At 50.1% G+C, this 12,808-nt stretch overlaps 1 protein-coding gene across 5 annotated transcripts in view; it reads left to right on the top strand.

Annotated features, from left to right (window-relative positions):
- The window catches only part of LOC105499153 (piggyBac transposable element derived 5), a 104,666-nt gene that overhangs the window by 50,809 nt on the left and 41,049 nt on the right, over positions 1-12,808 (top strand). Inside the window, exon 1 of one of the 5 annotated variants that reach the window (XM_011771629.3) lies at positions 987-1,023. The exons of the other annotated variants lie outside the window; for them this stretch is intronic. Within the exon in view, the coding sequence (XP_011769931.1) occupies positions 1,002-1,023 (22 nt within the window). The 5' untranslated portion in view covers positions 987-1,001. Of the gene's footprint in view, positions 1-986; positions 1,024-12,808 lie in introns of those variants that run through there. 5 annotated transcript variants of the gene reach the window in all.

Genomic DNA, 12,808 nt, shown 5'->3' on the forward strand with positions numbered 1-12,808 from the left:
CTTGAGCCCAGGAGTTTAAGGCTGTAGCGAGCTGTGATTGAGCCCGTATTCCAGCCTGAGTGACAGAGCAAGACACTGAATCAAAAAAGAAAAAACCTCACATGTATTACTGATTATTTCCTTCAGAATAACTTCAAAAAATAGGAACATTTTACAAAGTCATATTTCACCTTAAAAATTTAGTACCTGTTTATATTTCCACAAACACAAAATACGTTTCTTAAGCTCTAAATAACACTGGGAGCTGGTCTTTTAAGCACGCTCAAATGTTTGGAGAGAAACTGTCTTCCTGGTTTGTCCTCCCGCACTGAGCATGGCTGCTCCATGGCCCTTGGCACCCTGGTCCCCCTCACCATGGCAGTCATTGCTCAGCAGTCACAGGCCCCGGGCAGCTACTGACTACTGGGGCCAACACAGGACCCAAAACCTATTTGCCATCTCTGGATCGGGGATTGACACCTATTCTGTAGTGATGTGCGAAGTCCTGCTGTGCTCGTTCCTGAAGAGGTGAGTGTGTGAGGTGCAGGTGACACGGGTTGCACCTGCACAGAGTGGTTTTGGAAACACCACGAGTGATACTCCTGTGAGCACCTGAGCAAACGCTGAAATGCAGAATTGTAACCCTACTCACTGGCATTGCCCATACCTAGCGGCCACTCTGTTCTCACCCCACCACTGGAGTGATTTAGGAAGTCAAAGCCTTTGATATTCATGAAGCCTTGATTAAAGCGAAAACTCCTTTGGGAAGGGACCTGAAGGCTTTATCCACTGGTGTTTTGTTCTCCATCAAGGTCTCGGCAGAGCCGCATAGTTAGACTGGGAGGAGGCGATGTGTAGAGAGGGGGACCCACTACAGAGGAAGGCTGGGCCAGGGAGGAGGTGGGAGGAAGAAGGCTCCTGCAGGGCCCTGAAACGTCATTGCCCAGTGCCTCGGGTGACCACGGCAAGGATCTCTGAAGGGTCTCACACATCACTTATTCTGATCATCTTCTGTCCAGGAAATGAGTCCATGGCACGACGAGGGTGAGTAGAGTAAATAACTTCCATTTCCATCACTGTTTCCGTCATGGAGTCTGTTAGCAGAGAACATCTCTAGGAAGCTGTGAAATAATAAGGATTTATATAGAAGTGGGGCAGCCTTTCCCACTGTATCCACATCAGTTGGAGGGTTTCCGCTGGAGAGGAGCATTCTGTGTTCTTGGCATTTACATGGGGGTGCTCTCCAGGAGCAGCTCTTTATCAGATCGGAGAGCACTCGTGGGATGATGGTGGGGGGACGTTCTTCTTGCATGTTGCTAGGTAAGATTTATAGTGTTCTGCATCTAACAGCTTTCACTTTTGATTTTCCACTCTAGATTGTTTGTCTTTTTGCATGAAGATCAAGAACGGTTGTGTTATGCTTTGCAACTGACCTGTCTAAGGTGGGATCCCCTTTAACAGGAAGAGAATACAGAAAAATTCAGCAGCAGCGAAACTGCTCTGTAAACAGGCTCACAGTGCAATCTAACTTGGGTAATTTGATTTGTTGGAAGGTGAAAGCTGAGCTGCAGAGTAGCCTGCTTTTTCAATCATAAACGCCTTCAGCTTGTTCTTTTCTGGGCTGATGACATTAGAAATGCATTTGCTTTGTGTGTCACGGACAGTTGTCTTGGGCATTGCCTAGAAGACCTGCTTGCTATCACTTGTGCTGTATTGGAACGCTTAGATGACACAGGCCACTGAGTGTTGGTTGGGTAGGGCTTCCTGTCCACGGGAACCTTTTGTATTCCCATCCCCTCCTCTTCCATTCCCAACCAGCCTCCTCATCCTCTGGGCTCAGGTAGCTTCCCCACAGGTTTTATTAGCACTTAAGGTACTGCACTGAGGTGGCGAGCTTCCACGGTAGGGCAGCATCATGCGGGAAGGAATCATGATTCAAACCCAGGCTCTGTCACTCGGTGGATGATGTTGAATGATTTGTGCAAGCTCTGTGCCTGTTTCCTCGCATGTAGAATTTCTCTTGGAAATATGATGTTATCCTACATAACTCCCCAGTGGTGTGGCAGCTCCAAATTAAGGCCAGTGTCCCCTTCACATACCGGACATCTCAAAATTAGTACCTTGTAGAATTAAAGAATACACCTTGGAGGCTGCCTTCACGAAGCAGTAATCTGACTCTCGTCCAAGCTGAACAACTTTATTGGGAACAAAACAACTGCCCCTGGGTTTCTGCTCATCTGTTCTTTTAAGCAGTGAAATGCTTGTGTCCAGCCGCCAAGTGGCAGTAACCTTTGTGTCTTCAGTTCTTCCAAGAATAGGTGTTTCTTAATATCCCTGATTGAATTAGAACTCAAGTCCCAGCTGGTTGCCTTCCACTGGCCAGAAGCTGGCTCTGGAACTGGCTCGATGGCCTGGCCAGACTATCTCAAGAAAGCTGCCTGTCCTCCTGCCCAGCATCTGCGTCTCATCTGAGGGCACCGAGTCCCATTGCTGTGTTCGTTTTTGTGAGAACCGCATCCTGAAACTGCATAATTTCAAGCTTAGAAAAAAAAATAGAATTGCCGTAAGATGGGGCAAAATTAGAATAGCTTTTGTGTTTGAAAGCTGAAACTCATTTTAAGTATGCACAGACAATTGTCAGAGCTTGTTCTCTTGCAAACAGAAGTCTTGGCAAGCTGAGGTGAGTTTAGACAAATAACAATCAGTCTCCTTTTTGAAGTGAGCAGGGACCGGACTGTGCCTCTGAAGAGGGTCTATGAGTACCCCAGTCCTGTCCAGACTCAGAAGAGAAAAAGGAGGCCCCGAGGTCATGCCAGGAAATGTGATTCGGCCAACCATGTTTTGCATGCCTACTCTGTCTGTGCCTGAGGGCTTTCGTTCTATCTAATACGTGGGACCGGATCACGGATAGGCAGCTTCGAGAGGCATATGCGAACACCAAAGGGGCTCTTGGCTTTCTGTGTCATTTCCATAGAGTTCTCCTTCAGTTCTTAGCCACGTGCGTTGGGGCCGTGAGTGCACTGAACAGCACAGTCTCCCAGTAAGACCGCAGTGTGGTGGTCAGCGGCAGAGACTCCAGAGGTGGACCATCTAGGCTATTTCTAGTTCTACCAGTTACAAGTTCTGTGACCTCGTTAGAGGCTAAGAGTTAAGGCACATCCCTTAAGCTCTCTGTGACTCAGTTTCCTCTTCGGATAAATGGGGGTTAAGAATAGTGCAGATCTCATAGGTTTGTCGTCAAAGAATAAGTGAATCAAGTTATGTAAAGCAGACAGAACACAAGCCTGGACATAAACACGTAGAGCCATATGCATGTTGGTTCTACAAAATAAATATACATGATTTGCTTCTATTTATTGATAAATAAATAGGATGTTTACCTTGGTAACACTTCTGGAGCTGGGCTCTGGAAGTGTGACCTTGAGAAAGGGGAGGGGGCAGTGAGACCTGGAGGGCAGAGTCCCCACAGCTCAGGAACCACAGCGCTGACCTTTCCCTTGTTTCCACGGGGAAAATGAAGAGGATGGTACCAACTGCCTGGAGGCCACGATGGCACCAGCCGTGTCAGGGCAAGGCAGGTAGCGCCCTGCCCTGTCTTGACTGCAGCAGCTGAAGGGGAATGCAGAGCATCTTTCCTGCTCCCCTGCAGCTCCACCCCCGTCCTTTCCCTCTGGTCTCCTTTTCCATGTTACGTTCTGCATCTGCAGAGGTTCCTGTCTCTGTCATTAGCCCAACTCTCCTTGTGAGATGAGGAAGCTGAGCCCTGTGCCCTTGTCACTTACTTGCCCCTGGGCGGACAGTGGCTGGGCTGCATTATTTCTCTCCTTCCCATCACCCTGGTATCTGTGTCTCCATCCTAGCTACCCTTTTCCTTATCTCTTCCTTTTCTCTCATTCTTTCTCTCTCCCATCCTGGTGTGGGCAGGGATGCAGGGAATTCTAGGGATATAATTAGTAGCCAGGGAGAAAGCAACTCCAGCCTGCCTTGGTTTTTTCTTGGACCAGTTGTGGCGAGATAGGACCAGCACTGTCTGTCCATGGGATGCAGTGAGCACCCCAGGGTTGTGGGAAGGGATCAGGACCCCGCCGGTGGACCCTCCCTACTGCCTCTGACCCCAGATATTCTCTGACACTCTCTCTCCCTGTCCCCAGCACACACACAGAAAGTTGGAGTAAGCACAGAGGGCCTGATGGGGGAAGAGAAGGAGCCAGGTGTGGGGTCAAGCAGAGCAGGGCTGCGCAACTTCGGCAAGTGACTGGCATGCCTGTTAAAGCAGGTAATGGATTGCACCAGTGATTCCAGCCCTGTGCAGTGTGTTTCTCAGGATGATGCACCTGCCAGGCAGAGCAAGCTGCTTGGGATGGGGAGGGGAGCCTGTGACCCAGCCCATGCCCCTGGTTGTGGAGGGGTGAGCAGTAGACAAGCAGTCCCCCTGAGCCCTAAGCCTGTCTTATAGGCGTGGCTCCATGTGGATCTCGTTGATGTCTTCATCCTCCTAACATACAACCTTGACATTGCTGCCAAGGAGCTGCTGCTTAAGCGGGATTCCTGTCCTGGGGTGGAAGTCTTCAGGTCTCTCCTCCACATCCACGGTCTGGGTTCACCTTGTGATGTGACACTTACCTTTTCATTGGGGTTGGAAACAGCCAGACCCTTTGGGGCCTTGCAGTCTTCTGGCTTCACCTGAGATTCTCATTCTCTCTGGCCTGTGGTCAAGGCGTTCTAGAGGTCAAGACAGGGCCTGTGCCACTTCCTTTTTGTTCATTTGCTGCTTTGGCCTCCCAATAATTTTTACAGTACTAAGATAGGGTTACAAAAATGGTAGCACATTTTTATGTCCAACCAGTTCTGTGTATCCCTGAGACCATGTGTTGAGGCTCACTTGTATATAAGTGAGTTTATATACAAGTTGGGGGCATCTTATAAGAACAAAGGAAAAGAACAAAGATCAAGACCCTCTTGATCTTGGGGATCGAGAGGTCTGGGCCAAGCGCACACCCTACCTCTGCACGTACACACTCACTCACATACACACACGTTCCCCCGGCCTCACCAGTGTAGGACCTGCCTGTACCTCAGGCTGCCGGAAGGGGCTCCTCACCCTAGACCTGGCCCAGGCGTTACGGACGCTGTCCCTCTCTCTTTTCCTTTTCTCCCTCATCATTTTCTAGCAAGCACGTTCAAGACTTCGACTTTCTCTGTGTGCTGCCGGGATGCTGTTGACGATCTTCAAGCCCTGAAGAGTCATCATCCCCCTGTGTCATTTCATTTCCCCACTCATTCACTTGCTCACTCACTCTGCAAGAAGTGCCCCTGGGGCCAGACACTGTTCTAAGCCCTGAAGATACAGCCAGGAACAGGGCGGACAGTGTGGACCTTAGACACACTTTTTCTTTTAACCCCTCCCTAGGGATTCACCATAAATGACAGAATCCCTGCTGACTTCCTCTAAAAATATTCAGAATTTCATGTTTGCCCTTTAGCAGTCAGACTCCTTGGTCCTGCCTTGCCAGGCCCCACACTCTTCTCGGTTGCTTTTGGGGGAGGGGCCACTTGGCCTCAGCAACACACATTTCTAAGAATTTATTTTAGGCATGGAAGAAATCCCAAGTCCATATATATTTCAGTGGTCAGCTTCAGCCTTTTTCCATCTCCCCAAGCCTTCTCTGTCCTCCACCTTATTCCTCCTCCACAGCCTCCTCCTCACCACCACCATCTGCGTGGTCAGAACTTGAGCACATCCGTGGAAAATCAGAAGCAACCACAGAGCTAGAAAGACCCAGCCTTCTGGGGAGTATTCATTCCTGCCTATGTGGGGTGCGGTGTGGCACGGGGAAGAGAACCCCCAGCTCCTTGGTGTCTAGTTTGCAGGACCTTGAGCTCCTTGGTGTGCCAGCTTGCGTGACCTTGAGAAAGTTCTCTTCCCCGAGCCTCTGTGTTCACCTGCAGAGCAGAAGTCCAGTAGCCCTGTGCTTGGCTGTTGTGAGAATGAAACTAGACCCGAGAATGCTCTCTGTAGTGGTTGATATGATGAAGAGCCTCCATGGGGTATGCCGGAGTGCTGCTTTTCTGTCAAGGACATTCTTGGAGTATAATTCTTGAAACCTAGATGACGGAGCACCCTTTTTAAATTTTATTATTATTTTTTAAGAGACAGGGTCTCTGTCGAGCAGGCTGGAGTGCAGTGACGCAGTCATGGTTCACTGTAGCCTCAACCTCCTGGGCTTGAGCAGTCCTCCCACCTCAGCCTCTCGAGTAGCTGGGACTATAGGCACGTGCCACCACACCACACTATTTTTTTTTAATTTTTTGTAGAGATGGGGTCTCACTATCTTGCCCAGGCTGGTCTCAAACTCCTGGGCTTAGGCAGCCCTCCTGCCTCGGACTCTCAAAGTGCTGGGATTACAGGTGTGAACCACTATACCTAGCCAGCATCCTTTTTATCGCTCAGATTGCTCCCTACGTGGCTGGTGACATGGTCCCTTTCTCCGTTGCCTTTCATGGAGGAAGGACTAGGGTGGTCCCTGGAGGGCGGGAGAACGTGTGCCATGGTACATGGTTTGGCAAGTTGAGGGCATCGGTGGCCTCAGCTGGGGCCCAGTGAACAAGAGGAGGCAGACCTGGGGAAGGAGCCTGAAAAAACAGCAGCCCAAGTGAGGGAAAACTGAAATGGACCCGATTTGATTGCGATTGAAGAGCTACAGAGGGTGTCACTGGAGCAATAAGCGGGGAGGGAGAAAGCTGTGAAGTCGTGGAAGAAGTTAGCAAGTTACCTGGGTGGTCCCTCCCATCGCAGCGGGTCACTATGCGTGAAATGGGGCCTCTCCTCACCCCCACCTTCCTCCTCGTCAGGTTCCACGGAAGTGGGAAAAACACTTCTGCCGTCCTTTTGGTACCCAAGCAGAGGCTTTAAAAATACAAACTCGTGAGAAATAGACACAGTGCCTAAATGAAATATAAACTGTGGTGGCTACGGCTGCTGTTTCGTAACAGCCATCTGTACATCGGCTCCCGGGAAGGGGACAGAAGCCTGAGATGAGGGATTAGCAATGCTGTCGTGGGTGTGATCAGATACCATTTATGGGGCATTACTAGAAATCAGGCACCATGCAAGCCATCTCATCCCACTTAATCCTCACACCAGCTCTGTGAATTCCACACCGTGGCTGTCTTCACTTTACCCACAAGGAGACCAAGGCTGAAAGAGGTGCGGTAACTTGGCCGAGGTCACACACCTCATGAATCCAGGAGCTGGAGCCTAGTCCAGGAGCTCAGCTTTGCTGGACAGCAACTAGTTCAGAATAATAATGGGAGGCTTTTGCATAATAATTTACATTCCTCAAAGTACTTATAATTGTCTTATAATTAGTCTCAGAAGGTAAATAAGGCTAGGTAGCTAGGCAAGTTACCAGTGAAAAAACTGAAACCTGGAGACACTGCAGCTTCTCAGAAGTTCAGATAGTGAAAAAAAACAGGAACAGGATCCAGCCCCACCACCCACCAGCCCCATCTGCAGGTAATCCATCTCTCATCCCTGCAGACAGCACTACATTTTAGCTTTGTACTAAGGATGAGTGAAATCTATGGTTTGGGTAGCAGAGTATTAATATCTTACTGGATGAGCTTTCTAATGAGCAGCCTGGACTGAAGAGAACCATAGCACACATAGGCATGGCAGGACTCACAAATTGCCACGGATTAGCCCTGTCCCCTCCTGGCCTTTTAGTTTATTGCTGCTAAGGGAGTCAAATCACAATGGGGCTTTCTGTTTGCAGGTGTTCATTCATTTGACTGATGTTTGACATTAGAGGATTTGCCCTGCCGTCATCCCTGTGCTAGGCACAATGTTTGCAGCCCTTTCTGTGTTATCTTGCTGTTTACATTGAGCCCCAGATCTGGCTGAAGGGGTAAAAATCCTTCGTTCCATCTGTATAAACATACATGACCTGATCTCTGCCCACTGACAACATCCAAACATTCATTCATCCACATGACATAGAATGTCAAATGCTGCTACTCCACATAGAGGTGGGACCCCCATGGGAGGAGGTACATGTGACGGGGATTTTGATTGGAGGGTCCTCAGGCCAAGCATGTGGCAGTATAGTGCTCACCTTGGAGAAGACTCTGCCAGCCTTTATTTTCCGCTGCTCCATCGTTAACTTCGTGCCCTCAGAGATGGTCGAGCCTACCTCTGCCTATCAGAGCACTCCCGAGACATGTTTTTAAGTAGGTCGTCTGCAGGTGGAAGGCACTTGAGTTGGCCAATCACACAGAAGTGAAATCTTACGTGTTGTGTGAGAATGGCTTTTTTATGTGTACGAGTGCCTTGTGTGATAACTGGTTTTGAAGGTTAGCTGCCTAAATGGTTGGTACATTGGGTTTTGGGGGCATTGTCACTCATTTTCTGTTCACCAGCCCTTTGTCACATGACCTCTAGTCAAGGTTATGGATTTAATATCTATATTAGTCAATTGATTCGCTTTTTTTTTTTTTGAGACAGAGTCTCACTCTGTCGCCCAGGCTGGATTGCAGTGGCTTGATCTTGGCTCACTGCAAGCTCCACCTCCCGGGTCTACGCCATTCTCCTGCCTCAGCCTCCTGAGTAGCTGGGACTACAGGCACCCACCACCACGCCCAGCTAATTTTTTGTATTTTTAGTAGAGATGGGGTTTCACCGTGTTAGCCAGGATGGTCTCAATCTCCTGACCTCGTGATCTACCCGCCTTGGCCTCCCAAAGTGCTGGGATTACAGGCTTGAGTCACTGCGCCCGGCCTTTTTTTTTTTTGAGATGGAGTCTCTTTCTGTCGCCCGGGCTGGAGTACAGTGGCATGATCTCAGCTCACTGCAACTTCTGCCTCCCGGGTGCAAGCAATTCTCCAGCCTCAGCCTCCTGAGTAGCTGGGACTACAGGCACGTACCACCACGTCCAGCTAATTTTTGTATTTGTATTACAGGGTTTCACCATGTTGGCCAGGCTGGTCTTGAACTCCTGACCTCAGGTGATCCACCCACCTTGGCCTCCCAAAGTGCTGGGATTACAGGTGTGAGCCACCATGCCTGACCAGCTTTTATTTAAACCTTTAGGGACTCCATACAGCTATTCTGTGGTTCATATTTCCTGTGAACAACTTCAGCTCAGATGCTGATTCTAAAGCTATTTTCTTTTTATTGCTAACTTCTTTGCCAACCACTGTGTTGTGTTAGCATGAGGAATACCTTCCAAGTGCACAGACACACGCGTGCACATGCATGCAGAGTTTATCTTCTCTGTTCCTAACAAGAAAGCCCGGCTGCTTGATACATTTATGCAACTGAAGCTGTACTTGACGTTTTCTGGCAGTTTCTGCATGTTTTCTAAGGGCTCTACGGAATGGTTAGCCACTTCAAATGTCCTTGGTTAGAAGATACCATTTAGGAGGTTAACACTAATCTGAACATAATTTTGGAATATTCGTAGGCATGTAGGTCAGACCTGTGCAGAAAGGGGAAGCCTTCACACTCCTCACAGCCATCCAGTGAATTAGGTGTAAGTTATTTCACCTTTCTACCCAGATTGAAAGGTGCCAAACCCAGTGGTGTCCGGAAGTGAGCCAGGACTCAATCCCGAGGGCACCTACCACTGTGGGAATACCCCGATAGAGCTGAGAATCAAGTTTGTTTATTTTGGTCACTTAGTCGTGAACAAAGAGGTTGAACAAGGGAAAAAGTCTTTGAAGCACTCAGTGACTGAGTGGCTGAATTCTACAGTTGCGACTTGAACCCCAGGTGTTTACTAAGTGGACAATAGGCTTGTCCTTCATCTCAGCCCCATGGGGGAAGGAAAAAGGGATGCGAGAGAAATGGTGATTACTTTAGCTGAAGATAAGGACCAGATGCAGCTGGCATTGAGCAAACAATGAGATTGGCTGTTTCCTACATTGTCCTTTTATAGGGTGTAACTTTGTGTCTGAAATGATAGGAATATTTTTGTGGTGTTGTAGAACATTCCTGTTATATTTTTGTACCTGTTTGATTTAGCCTGGAGATAAATGATTCCATCCTCTTAAGCCCTTCATTTAAAATATTGATTCTATCTGTATCGCAAAACGGCTGACAGTTTGAACCAAAAAATACCAGCGTATGCAAAATGCAAAATGCCCTTTTCACCAACCCCCGCAAAACCAGTGCTTGAGGCTCTAAAGGGCTGCAGTTTAGAAGGCACATAAAGCCACCTTTTTTTTTTTTTTTTGAGATGGAGTCTTGCTCTGTTGCCCAGGCTGGAGTGCAGTGGTGCCATCTTGGCTCACTGCAGCCTCCACCTCCCAGGTTCAAGCAGTTCTCCCTGGGCCTCCCGAGTAGCTGGGACTACAGGCATGCACCACCACACCAGGCTAATTTTTGTATTTTTAGTAAAGACAGGGTTTCACCATGTTGGCCAGGCTGGTTGCGAACTCCTGACCTCAGGTGATCTGCCTGCCTCGGCCTCCTAAAGTGCTGGTATTACAGGCATAACCCACCATGCCTGGCCAGAGCCACCCTTTTCTTCCTGATGGGGTGAGGGTGGGGATTAGTCCCACCTGTGGGGTGCTCAGCTGGCCTCCAGATCTGAGTGAAGGGAGAGAGCAGGAGCGGCTCCCAGGACCTGCACTGCCAAGGCCTAAAGCTGCCATCTTGCCTGTGTGCGCGAGATCACGTGACCCTCTTACCCACTGTGGGGCGGTTCCCACTTGATCATAAAGAAACTGAAATGCAGAGAGGTTGTGTGTCCCGAATTCTCAGGCCATCTCTTACCTGGGACTCTGCAGGCCCACCCCCACTTGATTTCCTAGATGGCGTGGGCATCCTCAGGGACGTGACCGAGAGGTGTGCCCACCGTGCTGTCTTTCACTCCTCGTCCCACCCACCCACTCAGGCCTCCCCAGACGCACAGGTGTCCCTGGCTGATGTAACCTTGTCACCAGGCATTAGCACGGGGACTGTTGCCATAGAGACCCAATGCTTCCCACTGAACTTAGAAAAGATGCTCCTCCCCTTGGGTGGGCCAAGGCCTCTCCCCTCCCCTTTGTCATCCAGTGGTCAACAGGTGTAAGAGGTAGACATGCTGTATACGAGGCTCCAAGGACACAGAACACACCAGCCTTGACCTCTGACTTCACACTTTAGCTGGGGTCGGGGAACGGGCCACACAAGCAGACCAAAAACGAGCATGAGTGGCCGATGGAACATCTGTGAACTGTGCTAAACCCAAGGAGAGGCACCGAGTCAGGGCTGAGATGAAGAAGCCGGCCTGGGGGTCAGGAGGGTCCCCCAGAGGGTGATGCTTCTTGAAGCTGGAGCCCCAAGAGGGCTTCCTTCCAGGAGGATCAGGCCCTGAGGTGGGAAAGAGCTTGCCACGGTCCAGGTCTGACACAGACTTCCCTGGTAAGCCTCCACAAAGGTCTGTCATCCAGGCCAGAGGCAGCGACTGCTGTGGATGGAGGCAATGGGCCTGCCTTGGCCGCCCTGTAATCCATTCCCCGTGCCCTGCACACCTGTAGGGAAACTCAGTTCAGAGCATGGAGGTGAAGGAGCCGGTAGAGGAAGTTAAATCCCAGCCAGGTCTCACCTGACTGCGGGAACAGCCACCAGATCCTCCCCCAACCCCTTGTGCAGCAGATCGAGCCTGCTGAAGTTGCAAGAACATGGTCACGTGGTGCTCACAGTCCTTCACTGGCTTCCCGCACCCTTGGGCAAGTCTGAGCCCTGTGTCAGCGACCAGGCCCTCACGCCCCACTGATGCCTCCAGCCCCACCCACTCCCCTTCCTGCTCAGTTGCACTAATTTCAAGGCATTCTCACTGGCCACAGGACCTTTGCATGAGATGTTCTCACTGCTGGAAATACCCCAAAAACTCCCCACTGGGGCTGATGGCTTTTCACCAGTCACCCTTTTAAGCCCATCTCAGGGAGTTCCTCCAGGAAGCCTTTAGGATCCTGCCTCCCCTGAGGCCTGGGTTTGGGGCCCCTCTTGTGGGCACAGCTCTCCTCCAAGCCTGGATCCTTGTCTGCTGCCTGCTCCTCTTACTACCTGGTCAGCTCCTGGCGAGGGAATAGCGAATCTTAACTCCTTTCTACTTTCAGGATCCATATGGTGCTCAAATGCCCATTGAATGAGTGGTTTCCCTAATTGCCCTTGCGTTACAATCCCCTTTATAAACGGAACATCTCCTTTTCTAGTCACTGCTGAGGAGAGGGAATCTGTTTCCTCTCGGGGACAGGGAGAGAGGGGATCCCTTTGGGGGACTGGGGCATTACCAAGCCACTATACATTGCTGCCCTGGGTCTGAGGGAGTGGGGAACCGAGGTAGGTGGTGTGATGGGTGCCTTGACATGAATTGCCTGGTGGGGCGGGGGAAGGAAAGGACATGGCAGAATGAGTTTTGTCTGGCAACGCACCATCAGCATGCAGAACCCTTTACCCTAGCCCAGACACCGAGGTACACTGAAGCAGCACCTCCTCTTCCTCCTCCGGGTCTCCCCCACCTCCTCGTTCCCAATTCCATTCTGCCTTTGATTTTTTTTTTAACCCACATGGGTTCTCCATTCCGCTTCAGAGTTACTGTAGCTGTGCATTTTCATCCTGAGTTATTCCCAGCAACACATGAGCACTGTGGAGGTGGAGGGAAGTGTTGGGTTTGGAAGAGGGAGGAGGATGGGAAGACCATCCCATGACTTCAGTTGTATGTGGGTACCATGTGTAGGAGAGCCGCATAGATGGGACAGAAGGGCTGCTGCTAATAACCGCAGCAGGTGTGCTCAGGCTGGCCTGGGAGGAAGACTTCCCCAACCGTGAGTCACTTAGAGTGGA

The sequence above is a fragment of the Macaca nemestrina genome, chromosome 1 (assembly GCF_043159975.1).
Source record: "Macaca nemestrina isolate mMacNem1 chromosome 1, mMacNem.hap1, whole genome shotgun sequence".
In the NCBI taxonomy this organism is placed as follows: domain Eukaryota; kingdom Metazoa; phylum Chordata; class Mammalia; order Primates; family Cercopithecidae; genus Macaca; species Macaca nemestrina.